The 20,130-nt window shown below is 39.6% G+C and overlaps 2 protein-coding genes across 3 annotated transcripts in view; one reads left to right on the forward strand and one right to left on the reverse strand.

Annotated features, from left to right (window-relative positions):
• Mcm9 (minichromosome maintenance 9 homologous recombination repair factor) overlaps window positions 1–20,130 on the reverse strand; it is an 80,397-nt gene that overhangs the window by 41,538 nt on the left and 18,729 nt on the right. For both annotated transcript variants that reach the window (XR_012907476.1, XM_075945872.1), the window contains exons 6-7: window positions 18,528–18,653; window positions 17,099–17,218 (exon numbers count right to left, since the gene is read on the reverse strand). Coding sequence is in view for 1 of the 2 variants with exons in the window: in XM_075945872.1 (XP_075801987.1) it covers window positions 17,099–17,218; window positions 18,528–18,653 (246 nt within the window). In the remaining variant the exon portion in view is untranslated. The remainder of the gene's footprint in view (window positions 1–17,098; window positions 17,219–18,527; window positions 18,654–20,130) is intronic.
• On the forward strand, window positions 2,615–13,801 carry Asf1a (anti-silencing function 1A histone chaperone). The gene is made up of 4 exons (XM_075945887.1): window positions 2,615–3,146; window positions 8,256–8,371; window positions 11,527–11,703; window positions 12,994–13,801. Exons 1-4 carry the CDS (start codon window positions 3,038–3,040, stop codon window positions 13,204–13,206), a joined length of 615 nt encoding a protein of 204 aa, XP_075802002.1. The 5' UTR covers window positions 2,615–3,037; the 3' UTR covers window positions 13,207–13,801.

A 20,130-nucleotide genomic window follows, 5' to 3' on the forward strand; every position in this document is an offset into this window, starting at 1 on the left:
GCCTACCATGTAGGAAAACCTGAACTCAATTTCTAGCACCACAAACAGCAAAAACATGCCAGAGAACAAACAAAAAATAACAACCCATATGCGAGTTTTGTTTCTAAAGAGAGTAATAATACAAATAACCTTCAAAGGCAACACAGTGATTATGTAAAATAAAATAAGAAAAGAGAAACAAAAGCAAGATTAGGCCAGGTGGTGTTGGCACATGCCTTTAATCCCAGTACTCGGGAGGCAGACACAGAAGAATCTCAATGAGTTTGAAGCCAGTCTGGTCTACAGAGTGCATTCCAGGACAGGCTCTAAAAAGCTACAGAGAAACCCTGACTTGAAGAGAGAGAAAGAGAGAGAGAGAGAGAGAGAGAGAGAGAGAGAGAGAGAGAGAGAGAGAGAAAGCAAAGCAAGGTTAGGAGTATACAAGATGGCTCAGCAAGAAAGGCTCTCGTATGTTGTCAACCTGGTGACATGAACCCCACCCCAGAACCCAATATAGGTTGGAGAGCGCCTACTACACAAAGCTGTGCGTTTCCCCTAACACCCCAATAACACACTTTGAGGGGAGGGGTTCGAGATAGGGTTTCTCAGTGTAGCTTTGGCTGTCTTGGAACTCGATTTGTAGATCAGGCGGGCCTCAAACTCAGAGAGATCTGCCTGCCTCTGTCTCCCAAGTGTTGGGATTAGAGGTGTGCACTATCATAGACAAGCCTGATAATATAAATTTTAAACGTTAGTCTATTTTACCTTTTGCAGCAGACAGGACGGTTTCATTCCCAATTCCAAGAAAATTTCATTTTATTCTACTGAGTTTAACTTATTTTTCATTGGTCTCTGGGTAACCTCAATTGTTTTAGTCTTAGAAGCCCTTTGTAGAGGAGTTTTGGATCCATGGAAACACTGCTTATCTATTCAAATGTCAAGATACGTGCTCAACGATAGATTCCTCCATTGAAGAATAGCTATGCACACCGTGATCCCACGTCAGCACATCATCTTCCCTATTTCATTTCGTGGCTCATAAAGTACTTGGAAACTGATGAATATTGGGACTAAAGATGCTTAAATACTCAAGCAACTGCCATTTACTATGAGAAAAAAGTTATCATAGTTTCACTTTTTTTGTTTGGTTTTTAGGGCTAGTAAAACAAAATACCACAGGCTAGCTTAAACACAGTACTGGAGGCTACCCTTTCTAAGACGGACAGCTTCGGTTTGTTTCTTCTGTGAATGCTGCTTTCTTGTTCTTTCCGCACAAGGCCTTTATGCACGTATCCTGTATCCCGTGTACTGTGTACTATTTATCAGCGGGCTGAAGTGCCTCACCCACCACAGTGGCACTGAGGCAGAAGCAACTGTGACTGAACTGGTAGAGTCCCCTTGGCTGCCCAGTCTACTGACAAAAAGTGCTTCTCTGACCACTTTCATTTCCTTAAACAAACGTGGATGGGCCTGTTCCAACAGAACTTTCAAAGACAAAGATAGCTCGTCATTAGCCACCCACCTAAGTCTGAACATGTCCAGTGAACGACTAACCAAAATCCTGCAAACTACGAGAAAACTTCAACTGCCCATTAATACTAAGAAGCAATTTTCACTCTAAATTTAATAAGGTTCAGTAGTTTCATTCACAAGGGAAAAAAAGACCCAAATAGTTTATGAGTAACACCTTTACTTAGTAAAAGGGAACAGTGTGAAAGCTTCCGTTTCCCCGCCCACCATAGTAGCCAAGTAGCATAAACAAGCAACATTTCCCCAGTTAGGCCTTGAAATGGTTCACAGGCAGGCTTCACAAGCACCTAAGGGCTCCTGAGAATTTGTGGTGCTGCAATTTTTAATCTAGGAATGGTTGGCATAAATTTCCTGAAGACCAAATGACATGGTATACCTCATCTTTTCTCCTATCTTAAAGTATTATAATACATTTGTTGTCCTTTGCTCTCCTGACACCACTTCTTCTTTTGTCTAACTTCTTGCTCGGGTTCCCCAAATGGCAGAAACCTGACTTTAACTAATCGCACCTTTCCCTTTTTATCTCCTCTTTCATTCTAGGTCTTTTCAGATAGGAAGAAATTCAAGGTGCAGCTGAAGATCATAGATTTAGATTTTTTTTATGGGTCTCCCTCGTGTGTGTGTGTGTGTGTGAAATTACCCCGCCTTTATTTTGCATCTATTTAACTGCACTGTCGTACCAAAACGTCGGTAAGTGCCTTACGAACTTGACTTCCAAAATGGCTTGCTTCTTTCGAGCTGACACGAGTCTATGAGATTTCCATTGCAACCAGTCCTTCTTCCTACTCCCTACCATCATCACAAAAAACAGAGAGCCGGGTTTGACGGGTGCAAAGAATTGCATCTTATCCGCTAAATTCAGCAGAGCCTGCAGAGTCGTGGCACTGATAGACGAACGTTAAAGGAGGGCAGGGGAGGAGAAGCCCGAGAGCCCAAAATGCCCAAGCTCTGCACACGCGGCGGGGCCGGCTCGCGCCCTCCCGCCACGGCCGCAGGCCCCGCCCCCTCACCGGGCCCGCCCCCTCCGTCCCGCCGCGGCCACGCCCGACGTGAGGCGCGGGCCCGGCGGGCGGGGCGGGGCCTGCGCCGCCCCTCCCCCCGCCGCCGGCGGCCTCCGCGCGGGCCTCCCAGCCCCTATTCCACTCACTTTGTTCGGCGCCTTTGTCCTGGTCCACACCAGCAGGTGGAGCCGCAGTGAAAGTTTCCCGGCCGTTCCGCGAGCGGGAGCCCATCTTGCTCGCCGCCACGGCCCTCGCTGGAGGAGGAGGGTCAGAGCTCGGGGGCAGCCAATCGCGCGCAACGCTGCTAGTTATCAGAGCAGAATGGGCTGTAGTTGAGTGGACTCGGAAAGCTGCAAAACACTGTGGAGTGCTGCCGTGTAAATAAAAAGGGGGAAAAAGTTTCTCAAGTCGCCGTTGCACGACGTCGGGCCGCGCCGGGGCGGGGGTCTGCGCTCTTCCGAGCGGCCGCGCGCGGGACTCTGTGGTGCCGCCAGCCCCGGCCCCATTGTTTGTGTTTTCTTCAAAATATGGCAAAGGTTCAGGTGAACAATGTAGTGGTGCTGGATAACCCGTCGCCTTTCTACAACCCGTTCCAGTTCGAGATCACCTTCGAGTGCATCGAGGACCTGTCTGAAGGTGAGTGGCGCCGGGCTGTCAGTTGCGGCGGCGGACGTTAAAGTTTCCCGGCCCGGCCTCGCGCGGGGTGGGCCGCGGGCGGCGGGAGGGCGGCCATGCGAGGGAAACTTGAAGTTGAGGGAGCCGGCCGCGCCGCAACTTGCGAGCAACTTACCGGGCGGAGGGAGCCATGTTGTCAGCTTTGTCTGCGGCGGGCAGGCGGGCGGCTCCGGCGGCCCCAGGCGCCGGCGGGGGTCGTGCGGCCTCGGCGGCCCCAGGGCCCCGCGGCCCGCCGGGGAACGGAGCCATCTTACCCGGCGGCACGACGCCTGCTCCGGGCCACCGGGGGCGAGCGGGGCCCGCGCCTTCCCGCCCGAGCCCCGCCGTGGCTGTCCTCGCGCCGCTCTCCGGCTCCCTCCACCAACCAGCGCGGAAGGCGGGCGCTGACTCGGCCCCTCCGCGCCGGCTCCCGGGGACCGCCGTCCTCCCCGCCGTGCTCCCTGCGGGCGCCCGGGATGCTGCGCGCAGGCTCCGCGGCGGTGCGGACGCCTCTCCCTGGGGACGGAAATCTCTCTGAAACAGTGCAGAGCGAGGAAGTTCATCTGCCCGAGAGCCAGAGCAGGGCGCTTAAACAGTTCCCGGTCCTGGCTTCTCAAAAGTCTCAGAGACTTTCCCCAGCACGTATGAAGATGCCATTAAAATAACTCCACGAACGGTGGCTATGTAATACGAGACAGAGTCTTTTCTCAAGTACGTTTTAAGGTTTAAAAAATGTAGAATGGTGAAGGAATGCAGAATTTAAAAAGCTAAAATGTAGGGTTCTTCCCACTTTTTTTAAATTTTGTTAAAATCGGTGCTTCATTTTCAAAAATTGAAACACGTTTAACTTCATCAGTGTTAATTTTAGTTAAGAGGACATCTTGGGACGTGAAATTATTTCGTCAAAATGCCTTTAAGACTACTATCCTAATCATGATGGAAAGAATTTTTCTTTTAAAAGTTTTTAATGTCTACAATGTCCTTTATGTAGGATGTTAATTTTAATTATAAAAACCAATATATGCCCATTGCAATAAACTTCAAAAAGTTGTAAAAAGGAAGTCACAGCTCTCTCCTTCACTCTTTTAGCTAACCACAACCATTACTTTAAAATGTACCCCTCTTGTTTTAATACGTATATAAAGTATAAATGTGCATACACTTAATATGTGGGAAATATTTTGAAGAATGAGCCATGATTAAAATATAGTAATCTCCGAACAGGCTATGATGATGTAAGGGTGTTTTGCTTAAAACCCCATTTGTTAGTGTTCCATAGTGTTAGTAAAAGCATTTTCTCACCAGACCCATTTCTAAACCTAACATTCGGGTTTCTTTTTTCTTTAACTGCCAGTTTAAATACAAGTGAGCAAATTAAAGAAAAGCATGTGTGAGGCGATTCTAACTCAATACAGTGTTTTAGGCATCAGCAGTTCTTCATATCACAGCCATTTCTCAAGCCATGGCTTCCATTTTAGGAGTCAACTTTGTACAAGGAAGACATGATCTAGGATACTGTTACAGTGTTGCTACACTGGATAGTTCCAAACCAGCTATTCCCAGAAACCAAATGGGATCCTTTTACAACAATGGTTTCACTCATGTCAAGAAGACACCTACTTCTAGTACACTTCAAAACCAGGGCACCATTATTTTAGGATATTTTAAGCTGAGTCATTCCAAAGCTGCAAAGGAATCTTTCAATAAAGGTGCCATTCCTGTAGACTCCATCTAGAGGCTGTGTGGAGTAAGGAAATGGAGTTGACTTATTTTATAGCAGAAAGCTCTTTTCTAGGTTCTATACTTGTGTTGTACTGTGATTTTTTTTAAGTTCCTGATCAAAGTACAAAATACTTAGAAGGGAATTTTGAGTTTATAATTTGTGTCTATCCTCAACCCACTGATTAGCCACTATTTATTATACTTGTCAATAGTCTTGAAATATTTTAACTTTATTAGAAAAGCTGCCTTGCAGCTTTGCTTTAGAAGAAGCCTTAAGGAGTATTGCTCTAAAGATATTATGGTTATTTCTTTTATAGGACTTATGTCTAAGAGTAGAGCACATTAAAAAGTGGGATGAAAAGGACAGTGAAATGGCTCAGCCAGTAAAGCCACTAGCTGCCAGGCCTTACTCCCTGAGATAGTTACTCACTAGGCCTGAGGTCAGTCACCAGAATCCACGTGGTAGAGAGAGCCACTGACTCCAACCAGTTATCCTCCGACCTCCATCCACATCAGTGCCCACATGCTTACATAAACACAACAGATGCATAATTTTTTAAGGGATTTAAGTAGGTGCTTTATCATGCCGAATCACTAGGTCTGTACAAGTTTTATTGGCCTGCCTGCCATTTCTAGGGTTTAATATTTGCACCAAAACTGAGCCTGGAACTTTATTCTTTGAAAGTCCAGACCTCTTCTGCTTAGAAAGGCTTTATACTTTCTACTAGACCACAGATCTTCCCAACAGTGCAGTTTTTTCCTTGGTCACATGCTTCCCATTACACATGGAGATACTTTCTGCCTGGGATGACCATAGTCAAATGGAAAATTTCACTTTCTAAATAAGTGAATAAATTCCAGCTAGAAACTTACAGTGCCACAGGCCTTATCCTTAACTTTCTGAAATGCAGAGGACTAGAAAAGGAAAAGTGGGTTTACAAATAAACTAAAGCATGCCACAGCATTAAAGCCTAGTGTGCGCCAGTTCTTTGAGTTATAGCTTATGCTTACTGAGACTGGATTATCTAGCTCACCAGTCTTTACCCACCTTCTGTGTTCTTTGATTCCATTATGTCAAAACTAGAAAGAGCAAGATTTACCCAGCTTTTATTTTTTATTTTTTTTTAAATCTAAGGCTTTTGAGTAGCAGCGATTCAATTTGAATTCTAATTCTGATTTGTAAGCTGTGTGAATTTTTAGTAGATATCTTAGCTTCTCCAAGTCTCAGCTTACTTGTTTATATAATACACAGTATGTACTTGAATAATTATATCTGCATGATAAAGCATTTGTATAAGTAACAAAGCCCATTCACCTTAGGTAACTTAGTAGATTTTCATATATCCTTCTTCTTAAATGTTTCTTCATTTGGCTTTTGGATCACTTCCCTCATCGGCCACTAGCTTCCTAAACTACTTTATTGATTCTTCATTTTCCTGACCTGTCAACTCTGGAGAGTCCAGAGGCTCAGTCCCTAAGAATCTCATTCATGTATTGCCAATTTTCAATTTTTTAAGATCTGACCTACGTTGTGTCTAGTAAACATTCCAAACATATATAAAACTAACTACTGATTATTTTCTTTTTTACATCTGAAAGGAAAAAAGTGGCAACTGCTGCTTCTATCGCCAAACTTTACCTAGGATGTAATGGTTTACATCACTCTCATGACCGCCATAACCGATCCACAGCACCATAACTTCTGTCCTCAATTGCTGAAACAGTTTCTTGTTCCCTTGCCCTCATCCAGTCTACACAAAGCACAGCAGTTAAAATGATCCTTTAATATGAAAGGTGGATCTATGTCGCTTCTCTGCTCAAAACCTATAGCTGGGGCTATAGCTCAGTGGTAAAGTGGGTGCCTAGAATTTGGAAAGCTCTGGGATTGATCTGCAGCACAAGAAAACTTGTGGTTTTCCATGTCGCTAAGTGTAAAGCCAGAGACCTTAATGATGGGCATCAAACCTTCCATGATCTGGCTGGGTTGCTCCCCATCCCAACCTTAGGATTGGACATCTTCGCTCTGTTCTAAAATCCCCACCTCTTGGCTTATTCCTGAACACACTGAGCAGGTTCTTTTTGTTTGTAACTGTATTTGCTGTTCTTTGTGATCCGATAATTTTATTGTCTTTTCCTAGATCTATCAACAAATAAGTGTCTTATGAGATGCAGGATCCTGAATCTGGAAATACAAAATAAAAGCTGAAAATCCAAATAGTCTTAGTTCTGCAGTAAAGCCATGGCATAATAGGTCCTCAAAAAGTAACTGTTGACTTTTAAAACATTACAAATAATAAGGAAGTTGAAATTGAAAAAGTTTCAGTTTGCAGTATAGTACAAATACAAAGAAATACCAATACTCTTACAAATTTAAGGAATACCTATATAATTACACAAAAAAAGGCTTTGTTAACATTCTCCACAGTGAACCAGGGAAACAAACCTTAGGAGTGTTTAGTGTAGTCTCACTGTAACGAAGCCAAACATGGACCACACCTGCTCAGTGTCATAGGAGATACCTGTCATTTTCACCCTATGTTTAAAGAGCAGATTCCTTCAAAAAGAAATAGTTTTACTCCTTTCTGGTCTCCATAGAGACTTTTCTTAAAAGGTGCTTAATGAAATGTAGCTGCAATTACAAGGCTAGTCTTAGGCTATACTTGAGTGTATCGTGTCCCTGTCCCTGCTGTATAAAGAGGGTAGGCTCTCGGTTTCCTCTTCTGGTTTTAAGAATGTATGGCAGAAAGGAGTAACAGGAGCAGACAGCCCCACTGTCCTTTAGCTACAGTTGGTATAGTGGTAATATGCATCAGTGGTAAGTCCAAGTTATTACAAACCTTATCAGTTATTCCGTTATCTAGCACGAGTAAGGAGATAACAGATTGACAAATTTATGTCAGCTGATGAGCTGAAGACCTTTACTGCTGGAACACAAGGAAGGTTTGCTAATGATTTTCCTCTAGATTCTATGCTGATTTCTCTTTCATGGGGCAACTTTTCTCCAGTGGTGAGGCTAATTCCTCAGTGGTGAAGCTAAAAATGGCACCCAAAAAGAGACTGAGGGATTGCACAATAAATGACCCAAGCAATGGGATTTAATGTTCTAGGTGTTCTTTACTAACATAGGTCTCTGAGTACTGTACTGAGGGCAAACTTTTAGTGTTTCCCCAATTTTTGTTCATGTTTTGTGAGGAGCCCTCTTCAGTGACCAGTGCTTCATGAAAGATTTGGAGGGGTTATTGGAATAGAATATGAATTCTGGTAAGAAATTAATAATGAACATTTCCATAGCTTTCTGGATAAGGAGGACTTGATCAGCTGTTAATATAATTACTGGTATGAAGTAATGTTTTTGGTTTTTAATCCTAGACTTGGAGTGGAAAATTATCTATGTGGGCTCTGCAGAAAGTGAAGAATACGATCAAGTCTTAGACTCTGTTTTAGTGGGCCCCGTTCCTGCAGGAAGGCATATGTTTGTTTTTCAGGTAAGATGTTTTAATAGACCGAGTTATCTCTGTGCTCTTTTTGTGTTAGGCAATTTTACTTCATCCACCCCCGCTATTAGTCTGCTCTGTCATTGCAGGCACTTTCTGTCATAAAGCAGTTCTGTACTTGAATCTGTGCGCAAATGTCTTTACTTTTGGGAGCTAGTAGCAGAACTAGTACGACAGAAACTGTATCATGGCACACAAGGTTGGTTTTGGTTTTGTCCCGTGGAACAGTTCGTCAGGATGAAAGAAAGCATCCCCGAATGTGTATTCAATGGTGTACTGCTTAGTAATATGCATCTTCTGATGTAATTTCAACACCCTCATTTTGGCACAGTCAGTAACTGAAGGCTAAGAAATGTTAGCAGATGGAGATGTGTGACTTGAACCATTGGGATTGAAGTCTGGTTCTTCACTGACGCTCCTAATCTCTGTTTTTCTAGAGGACTGCTGTGACACATCCTACCCTGTTAGTATAAGTCATGTTCTCAGCTACCACTGACAGTAGTTAAGTTTGTGCCCAGGCTTGAGACATTGTCTTCTGCATTAAGTGTTATTTCGCCTACTTTATATTAAATTGCTATATAAAACTAGTGACTTTTTTCAATTATCCATGCTTCTTAGAGGGAGCTATTTATAATACTGCAAGGAGTAATGAGCTAGTTTTTAAAGAACTACTGATTTTTGTTAAAAGTATTTCTGCCTAACTGAGTCTCAGTGTAGGCAGAATCAAGGAGAAAGATCTACTTCCTATCCTTGACCTCTATTTCTCCCTTCACACACAGAACAATTTCAATGAATACTTGCTTTAAAGAACTCCATTAGAAATGGGCGAGGAGTTGCTTTAGAGCACACCTAAGAACTGAGGAGCAGGGACTGTTCACTATTAGCAAACCCCAAATAACTTAGTGTATATAAACAAATGGCAAAGAAAGGCTCAACTACAGTAGTTTAAAGGCTGTAATACTTTAATTAAAAGTGCCATTAAATTGAGTTGTATGTGTGCATAACCTTGTGAAAGCCATAGCCACACAGAGCGCCCAAGGAAGCACTGCAGTTGCAGGCAGGCAGACCTGATGCTTCTACTTACAAAGACAATGTGACCCCACTAATGACCTGCCTCATAAGAATATTAGAAGGAATAAGGCAATTAGCAAATTATCGACAAAACTAGCTACATCTGTAATCAACTTAAGACTATTATTATATAAAGCGGCAGGATATGTTTGCACCATAATCCTGGGTACTACATACTGTATTGGTAATTCATGATGTAGCTCGGTTTAATGTATAGTCATATATATTCTTTGTATTGCTGGTTTTGGAATGAGCCTTTGCGAATCTTTTGTGTTTATGTTAAGAATACCTCTAAGCTTTTGGCTTGCCACAGTGCTGTGAGGGGAATCTCACAGCAGTATGTAGCTTTTGTTGGTATCAGTGTAAATGTTGCCAAAAAGAACAGAAAGCTCTGTGATTTAGGTCATGTGTTAGCCTATTCAAATTTTAAAGTCTGACAATTATTAATGAAAAGAAACTAAGGTACACTTTTTGTTTTGTGTTATGAGCAAACTGTCCTATTTTCCTGGTCTGCTGTTTTCTTACAAGTGGTCTTAAGACTAGCAGGGAGATGTCCAGACATCTGTCCAGTCTTGAGAACTGGGTCAACAAGAGTGGTCCTCATAACTTTTCCACCCTTAATAATGTGAGAGGTACACACACTTTTTGACCCAAATTTGTGCAAGCTGAATCCTCTGGCAACCATGTTTTTAAACACAGACACAACTACAACTAATTTTCTGGGCGGTAGGAACATTACCGAACTCTTTCCCATAGTCACCCTTTTCCAGGTATATAAGAATCCCATTGGATGTCCCAAAAGTAACCTCAAGATGCTTAAGATTTGTAGGACAAAGGGTATTTTGTACAGGAGAGGGTCTTGGTGTCGGTCCAAAGGGGATCATAAACCCTATTGGGATGGGAACTGAGTAATGGGAAAATAATATTCTAAAATAATAAATTCTTACAGCTGCATTTATAATAAGACATATATTAGGAGATTTGTGTCAAGTAACATAAACACATAAATAGGGAAGCTGCTACCTTCTGAATCAGAAAGGTTTTTGCTTAAAAAATAGGTTTGATGAAGATATCAAGAGATAAATTTGGGGGATTGTTTAAGAAGGAACTTTATAGCCAAGGGTACTGTTTGAGGCAGAGGCACATCTTACAGAGACAGTTAGAAAGCTTAGCAGTATTCTGCGTAAGAGATGAAGACGAACATCCAGCCTTTAGACTTGAGATGCTGAGATGACAAGGTAAGAGAATAAGAGAAGCTGAAGGGAACTGAGACTTAGTTTCCATGAGATTTTATGGCTTTTAGTGCTGGCTAAATGTTTGAGAGAGACAGAGAGACATAGTCTTAAAAGTCTCCGAGCTGCAGTATTTACAGAAGAGTTCATGTGCAAAGGATGTTCTCTGGTGCTGGAAACGGTTAGCGTTTCATTTGTTTACCACACAGAACGGCTTTTACTCAGACGCCTCTGCCATCACTACATCTTACTAGTTTGGTTCTTTCCATCTAGTCAGTCTCAGCCGTCTTGCTCATTACCATCGACGTGGTCCCAGTTTTCCCTGGTATTTTTAGTGTCTTCTAGTTCTGTTGTTTCACTTTCTCCATTCCTCAAGGTTTACCATGATTCAAAATGTGGTCTTTGGTATCATCTGCCTAAAGTTTTTACCTGCACTGAATTTCCAGCATATGTGACTCAAACAGCACACTATACTTAGTGCCCAATAACGTGACTGTTCACAAATGATTTTCATTTTTTCAAACTTGCTCTAGTTTTTAAGATCCAGTGTCAGTTTTTTTTTCAGTATATGTTTCCTCCTTATTTAGTTGTGCAAGGGGTTGAATAGAATTACCAGTTTCATATAGTTTACTACTGAAGTATTTGCAAACAGTGACTGACTAGGTGTAAAGAACCTAGGTCTCTGATAGAAGATGGAAACTTGCCTCCAAAGCCAAAAATAAATAAATAAATAAAAACATTTCCCCCACTAATGTGATTTCAAGTAGTGCTAAAGTAATTGAAACTCACTCACTGTACCTGCCACTAACAGTCCTTTGTGTATTTCTTTTAAAATTATTCTAGGCTGATGCACCGAATCCAGGACTCATTCCAGATGCAGATGCAGTGGGGGTAACAGTTGTGCTAATTACTTGTACCTATCGAGGTCAAGAATTTATTAGAGTTGGCTACTATGTAAATAATGAATATACTGAAACAGAATTAAGGGAAAATCCACCAGTAAAACCAGATTTTTCTAAGGTAATTTTTCTTACTATCCCTTTTTAATTACTGTACTATCCAAATTTTAGGGTATTGTTATTTCATTCTACACTGTGAACACGGTCTTGAAGCAAATCTGAAGTGTTGTGGCACTTGAACAAACTAATCATTGCTCCATTTGCATGGATGACCTCAGTCCTGCCTCTCTAAATTAATGTTAGGTGGGTACCTTGAGTCAACACTGAGGACATAGACTGTCCTATTTTTGTAGCAAAGTGATTAAATATATTTTTGCCCATAATGCTTCCTAAAATTGTGGCAAAAAGATTAATGTGATTTTGTTATTCATTTCTTTTGCGATGGTTTTGAGAGGATTTTCTGCTGTAATCCAGGTTGGCCTTGAACTATGGCATTCTTCCTTCCTCAGTTATCCAGGTTTTAGGATTACAGTTGTCACCCTGCAGTGTGTGCTTATTTTTATTAATATTTAGAACAGCTATATATGTTATCCTATTATTTTTGATGATGACAACTTAAATTCTGAGACATTAAAATTTGATTCAGTAGTCTTAAAAACATTTAGTATCTTAAATTTTTCCCACTGGGAACAGTTAACAGGTTTAGTTACTAGTCTTTTTTTTTTTTTTTTTAAATAAATTGACCATGGTACTCTATGTGGCAGACTTGCTACAAACTTGAGAAAGTTTTGCTTTCTGCTAGTGGGTTGGGATGTCTTCCACAATTTGGAGTTGTCCTGTTGAGCCAGGGTTATTCCTGCTAGAACCTTTGTATAGCAGTAAAAAACAAAACAACAACAATAATAATAAAAAATCCCCTAAAATACTGTTTCTGGAAATGTATTTTAATATATTATAATTAAGATCTGAGTAATTATAGAGGTTCTATTTGAGGAAAATTGTTCAAGTCTTTGTTTTTTTTGTGTTTTATTTCTTGGTGCTTAGGATTGAACCTACAGACTTAGCCAGAATACTTCTTTCCACTGAGCTACATTCCCAGCCTGCAAACACATTAGGCTAAAGACATACTTATTTAACTAAAAACATTCTCTAAAGCATGGACAGTACCTTAACCCCCTTAGCATTAGGAAGCAGAAGTATAAAAGCAAGACACTTCGTTGCAGGGATGAAATGATCTAGATGAATTTTTCCCTGTCTCCTGTTTGGAAATGCTGTATTAGTCCTTGACTATTAGTTATGTGTAACTGCTTCTCTTTCTGATAGCTTTGCATATGAATTTAGTCCTTTAAAAGGACTAACAGAACCACCCAGTTTGCATATGGTAATCTAACTTTTCTGTTTTTCTTTCTAGCTTCAAAGAAATATTTTGGCATCTAATCCCAGAGTCACAAGATTCCACATTAACTGGGAAGATAACACAGAAAAACTGGAAGATGCAGAGAGCAGTAACCCAAATCTACAGTCACTTCTTTCAACAGATGCATTACCTTCAGCATCAAAGGGATGGTCCACGTCAGAAAACTCACTGAATGTCATGTTAGAATCCCACATGGACTGCATGTGATAACATGCCATCCCATTAGTACAGATTAAGCTATTAAAAACAGAACTATTTCCCTGAAGTTCCGTAAGTACATAGTCAAGGTGAAATGTGAAGAATCTGTTTAAAAACATCCTGTAGAAAGTTTATAAGAAAACCAGTATTTGAGCAAATTGTGGAATATAAATACAACTATTTTTAAGTACTTTTTTTCTCTAATGTGTTATTTTATTTGTTCTTGAAACTAATCTGGTTAAAGTATATATATTATTTTCTTCTCCTTTATATGTAATTAAAGCATTTATAAAAAAAGAGTTATCAATTATTAGACCAGGTTGTGAAGGTGTTTTAGCCTCTTGGACAATAATACTTTTTACTAGCCTTTAAAAGAACAAAGTTTACTTCAACTAAAATGATTTCCTGTGAAGATAGCGTCCTTTTAATTTAAGGAGCAAACTTCCATTCTGTAGTGAAAAGCTATCTTTAAAAAGGGAATTTGAAATCAACTACATGCCACCAAGGCTTTCCTAGGCCACCCCAGTGCATCTTGTGGCTACTACCACGGCTTGTGTTAACACTGGACTTGTGGTTTTATGTAATAAATGTGGCTGCCTTTGAAGTCCCTCTGACTATGGTTTATGCTTCCCTACTAATAGAACTGAGAGACCATGATCACAAATGATTGTTGTCCAGAGATTTCAACACGGCAAGAGCAATTGCAAGGTTTCTAAAGTGTAAGATTAGATTATAGCTGGATGGTGGTGGTGCACACCTTTAGTCCCAGCACTTGGGAGGCAGAGGCAGGTGGATCTCTGTGAGTTCAAGGCCAGCCTGGTTATAGAACTAGTTCCAGGACAGCTAGGAGGCTGTTAAACAGAGAAATCCTGTCTTGAAAAGCCAAAAAGATCTGCTGTTTAGTTTACAGAAACTCTGAACTTGGGTTGTCGGCGGTGTTGCTATAAGAAAGGTAATTTAGAAAGGTCTGCTTTGCTTTATCCTAATAAGCTGGCTAGTTTTGTTCATGGCTATAATACCCCATATCCTCTGCTTCTCATTAAAGTGATAAGATCAGGGCATATCTGTAGTTGGACATGTTCTAGACAGCTTTTCCAGACAATTTTTTTGAAGAGCAATTTTAGAAAGGAACTTACCAAATAAATGGGCCAAAAGCATATTTTCTTTAATGAGAAGTAACTACTTCAAGGATTTGCTCCATTAAATTTACAGTAGAATATTTTCTTTTGACCCTTGCTGATGGGAAGCAGGACAGCCATAAGATGCAAGTTATGCAGTGCCTTCACATCTAAGCTTTTATACTGTGCTTTTAAAAGCATTTTAAGGAAAGGAAAGGCATTTTTTGTTTTTTTAGAAAGGCATGTGTATTTTAGAATATGAATTTGTGAAAAAAGTCTTGTTAAATGTTAAAACTTTGAAATTCAATACTCCAAATTATTACAGTACTGTCCATATCCCAGTCCACAGATTTTAAAAATAAAATACTTCTGACTTAAGTATTTGAAAAGAAAAATCTCATTTTTGTCTAACTACAATTAGGAAAAAATGTTAAAACAAGAGTTAAGTGATCAATACTGTAGGAAGAGTTTGTTAGAAATAAAAAGTAAAAACTAAAATCACCAAGTAAAACAATTTACTTGAGTCTTTACCTGATTATAAATACCACTTTGCAATACTATATGTTCAGGTTTTTATGTCAGTTTTTAAATGTATAGCTCACTGTCATAAGTTTGAGACATAAAATTATTGCCTATTATTTTAAATGTTACTACTCTGTAGAATTTAAAGTTAAAAAACAAATGAATAATAGAACTAAAGAATTAAGAAATTAGCATGCATGGAATTCCCTCCTGTTTAGCCTTGTTTATAGACATTATGTCTGGATTATAGCTAAAAGGCTTAGATAACATCCCCAGGCCTCTTTATTCATTTGTTTATTTATTTATTTTGAGGTAGCATCTCTCTATATAGCTTTAGGTGTTTTGAACCTATTAAGTAGGTCAGGCTGTCCTTCAACTCACAGAGATCTGCCTGCCTGTACCTCTGGAGTATTAGAATTAAAGACATATGCCACAATGCAATGTCTGGGGAAAAGATACACACACACCCCTCTGCCCATTTATACCACTGAAGAGCTAGGTGAGTAGGTTATGAAGATATCATTTCCTTGAGTTAAGGAAGCACTCTAGAAACTGAGGAAGTATGTATGCATGCATGCATTTGCTCATTCATAACCTTGTCTGACCCTTAACGTTCTACTATTTTACCCTATAGTTTTAGGGTCTAGTTTTATTAAGAAAGTCTTTGGGGGACTGTCAGTATGGCTTAGCAGGTAAAGGCTTGCTGCCAAGCCTGACTACATGAATTTAATACCCAGGATTCACATGGTCAAAGGAGAAAACCAATGCCCACAAGTTTTCCTCTAACTTCATATATGCACACACAAAAGAAATGAAAGTAATATAAAATTTAAAGAAATGAAAGACTATGGTGTGGTTTTCTACCGCAATCCATAGTGATACCGTGCAACACCCTGCAACACAACTACACATTTATATTAAAATTTTTTTCACAAACATGGCCCCTTTGCTACACCTTAAACTATGTGCAGCCTGACTCTAAATGGATTTCAAAAGAATGACGAAAGGCTATGGCATCTTTGGAGTGGTAGAAAGTAGCAATAAGTTTCTACAATTGTAAAATCTTTACTAATCTTTTTTCTCGCATTTGGATTCTGATCTTGACATTTAAAATGCGGGAAAAGTGCTAATTCACTTTATCATTGACACTTTGAAGCCATAGCCATTTACTGTACTATTTCCTCGATATTAATAGTCTGACATTATTAGTTGCCTGCAAGATAGCATGGGCTTGTTTCTTGACATTCTTCCTAACTGCTCAGGAATCATTTCATGTAATTACTCACACAGTGTCTTGTTGATTTTAGGGTGTAGAACACACTGGGCCATAAAGATTTCAAAATGTACAAGCAGTGCTCGTTATGGCCACTCCTCTTCTTCTAGTGTTCTCAATTCACGGATCCCGTCTTAGCAGCAGTCACTAATACAGTATTTAAAGTCCTCAGATGGAACTCCTGGGACATTTCTTTTGTGATGACCTTTATAAGCATCTCATAAGAACTCTGAGTAGAGGCTACAGAATGAGGCTATCTTTTTTTTGTTGTTGTTTTTTTTCGAGATAGGGTTTCTCTGTGGTTTTGGAGCCTGTCCTGGAACTCGCTCTAGTAGACCAGGCTGGTCTTGAACTCACAGAGATCCGCCTGCCTCTGCCTCCCGAGTGCTGGCTATCTTAACATGTAACAACACCCTGTGAAACCAGAGTTCTATTTTTACAAGAACAGAATAATCAAAACCATAAACAGAAAACATCAAGACACATTTTAAAAATAATTTCTCCTAAATTTCCTGTCACTTAGAACCAGATATTGATAGTCTGTCTGTAAAAGCTTTTAAATATACTTGCTGAAGTATTATTACAGTATATGAACAGAATCTCTTAGTACATATGTGAACATATGTTTTCTAAATAAACAAATCTCTCTAAAAGGTGTCATTAGGAGCCACTGTTGGCCATGAAAATGCCTTAAGCTATATGCTATCTACTTATTCTGTAAAATGAATTTCCTTATTTGAAATTGGTAGATCTTTATAAAATGACATCTTTACATTTTCGTACATAAAACTAAGTTCTAAACAGAAAACATGGAACTTTTTAAAGATACTTCCTTAATAGTACAAAACAGATGTTATATTTCCTTCAATTTTTGGCAGTAACTTAAATAACTACTTGAATTCTACAACAGATAATTTTCAGAAGAAGATTACTGTTAGTTTCTGTATTAATGTCAATTTAATTTACTTAAAATTGTCACATCCAGTACCTGCACTGGTAGATCCAATCCCTGTAGTCAGTACGGACCTTGGTGTAATCTTGGCTGCATATTTGAGGAATTGCGATTTACCTGTGCCAGGATCCCCAACCAATAAAAGATGAGATTCACCTAGGAAAAAAAATAAAGGTGTAAAGATTCAAAATTCTTAAAAGATCTATGAATACCATATAGCTAAAAAAAAAAAAAAGAAATGCCAACATTTTATATGGCATTTTGATAAATTTACTGCAAGGCTCTTCAGGAAGCAGTTAATGAGAAGATCCTTAGAAAAAATAGCTGTCACAAATACAGCAATTTTTGATCACTGAATGTGACACTGAAGACTTAGTAGAGTATGTGCTATTTCCAGATGCTTAGGCCCATTCTTAACATTTTTAAAATCCTTGACTTAAAACAACTTTCTGATTTTTATCTGTTTTTAAATCTAAACTACTATGATTAAAGCTATCCATATAAGCCATACAAAGTTTTTCTAGGTTTCAAAGTACTTCTAAATGTTGGGGATTTTGTAAATGCTTTATATATGTCAAATCATTGTGCACTTTCATTTATGTAAATTTTCATAGCTTAGTGAAGTCTACTTTAAAATGATTACTCAATTTTCACATTTAACACAAATAGACATAACCTGTCCTGTGGTAGATACTTTCATTGGACAAATCAATTTCTTTAGTAATAAGTATTTTCTAATTATATTAATAAGAAACAATTATTTAAGCTCAACATTTAGCAAAGTGCCTTGCAGATAACAGGTGATCAAATACACAGTTCCTAAGATGTGTCTGTTTATTTGCTGCTGTACTGTAGGGTCTCGGAGTTCTGCTAACAACCTGGCTTAGAGTTTTTTTTTTTTTTTTTTTTTTTTGTCTTTGGGTTAACTCTGGTTAGCAACCTGTGTGTGCCATGCTTGCTGCACAGCTTTCTGTTACCAGTGTGGCACACTTGGAGTCTTTGCTTGAATGTGACCTACAGCAGCAACTCCTGGCAGATGACTTGACTGCTGCCTACCAGCAGGAGCACCAGCAGGCAGAGTGTGAGCAGCAGTTGGCAGTCACGGATGGAGACCAAGACACCATGTCTAATCTCTCACTCTTTTTTTTTTTTTTTTTTTGAGATAGGGAGTCATTTTTGTGGTGCCTTTACAGGCTTGTAGTATATAGTCACAGAAAAAAAATTAGGGATTTCTTTCATCTTTCTGGAATTAGAAAAGAAAGCTTCTGATAAATATGGATATATGCTATAGGAAAAATCTAGCGATGAGAAATTAAGTTAGCATACAAAGTAATGTACTTCATTTTGTCATTTTCAAACATATGCTTTATTCACCACCCACTCCCCCCAAAAAGCAGCTTTTGTTCAAGAAAGAATCTCTTCCCCTCTGTGTTAGTATTCTAAAAATGTGCCAGTAGGTCCTGACCTCTAACTCTTGTTCCTGCAGCATCAGTTCTTTGAATCCCACCAGCCAGCACCATGGCCACAGCCAGCTTTACTAGATACATTCCAAACACTTGAGGACACAGGCTGGCCAGTATTTCATTCCTCCCTGGGAAGTGAGAAAGAAGAGAAGTTATCAATAATTTTCCTAGAAATCTCCCGATCCTGTGGCCATTTGCTTATAAACAGACGCTTTGTGCCAATCTAAACAGACGAAGACGGCCACGTCAAATGGTAAAGAGCTTTACTTAGGCTCTTTTCTTTCTTTCAGTTTTGAGATGGTCCTGCAAAGAGAATGCACGATCCTCCTGCCTCAGTCTCCTAAGTGTTAAGATTATAGAGTATGCCACCATATCTCACTAACCTTGTTTAAGGTTCTAAATTTAGTGCCATGAAAAGAGTGCCCCACCCCCGCACCCCCACTCCTGGGTGCTGCCTACTCAAGTTTCTATAAATTTGTCATACTAAATTTTAAAAAAAGGAGTTTTCTTTTCTTCAACTTTTAGCTGTCAAGACTTATCCGTTAATGTAACACAGTCATATGTTCTCTGGTAATGTCACTAAAATTACCTTCTACTCAGAAATGAGGTGTTATAACAACCAGCGACTGTTAAAGAGGTAAGCTGGAGCTTGTGGAGCGTCCGAAAGTACAAGAGAAAGAAGTAAAGCTAATCCACCTTGCAAACTGACTTGGCATTTGTTCTGACTGTTTGGGAAACTGTTTTATTTGGATTAAGTTATTATGGTAACAACATATTAAGATCATTGCAAACTACAACCCCAGTAATCTAAGGTGAAGATCTGGAAGTCTAATTGTGTGCTTTAAATAAAAGCACGACATCTGGGAATCATTTTAGCATATCATAAATAAAGTGTTTTATTCAGTTGTTGGTCTGATCAGTCTACAGGGTTCTAATTAGTCTTTCCCAAATCCTTCCCATCATTGATAGCCTCATGTACAAAGACTACTGTTTGAAATGAATCAGAATAGTTTTTAGTTTGGGGAACAGAACAAACTGTTGAGCTACTTCCCATCCGGTAATGGTTCCATATCAACTCAGTGGTAAGTAATCGATGGTGATGGGCCCAGAACATAAGGAATACAAAGAAAGGAATCCTTCAATAAAAAGGGAACCAGAAGGAAGATGCAGTAAATCTAGGAAGAACATTAACTACTACAGGGAATCTTTTCCTTTCTAGATAGAAAGCCTAGAAAAAATGGTCAGGGCTCTAAAGCAAAAAGATTTGAGATTCTGACTAAAATTCAAGGGTTACACAAAAACCAGAAACGTGTAAGAACAGGTAAGCTAAGCCAAAACTATCACATGCCAGCAGAAGTCATACTGCAATGGTAAAGGGCGCAGGTTTTAGTATCCAGCATGGACACAGGTCCCACGGCTAACTGAATCTATAAACCAACAGTAAAGAGGACAGTGTCCAACCTACATAAGTCCCAGCATTTGTCTTGGGCGAGAGCTTCAATTTTCCTGCCCTGTTTTCCACGGCTCTATCATGGAACACAATGAATTTAGTTCCTTCTAAATTTCTAGCTTTAGACCATGTTATTAGGGTGTCTACAGCCAAGT

This window comes from Microtus pennsylvanicus, chromosome 1 (genome assembly GCF_037038515.1).
Source record: "Microtus pennsylvanicus isolate mMicPen1 chromosome 1, mMicPen1.hap1, whole genome shotgun sequence".
Lineage (NCBI taxonomy): Eukaryota > Metazoa > Chordata > Mammalia > Rodentia > Cricetidae > Microtus > Microtus pennsylvanicus.

Excerpts from the sequence above, each read along its gene's own strand:
- Asf1a (XM_075945887.1), top strand. The coding sequence starts at position 3,038 with ATGGCAAAGGTTCAGGTGAACAATGTAGTGGTGCTGGATAACCCGTCG. Across the intron at positions 3,147-8,255 it reads CATCGAGGACCTGTCTGAAG|ACTTGGAGTGGAAAATTATC; the intron begins GTGAGTGGCGCC and ends TTTTAATCCTAG. Across the intron at positions 11,704-12,993 it reads TAAAACCAGATTTTTCTAAG|CTTCAAAGAAATATTTTGGC; the intron begins GTAATTTTTCTT and ends TTTTCTTTCTAG.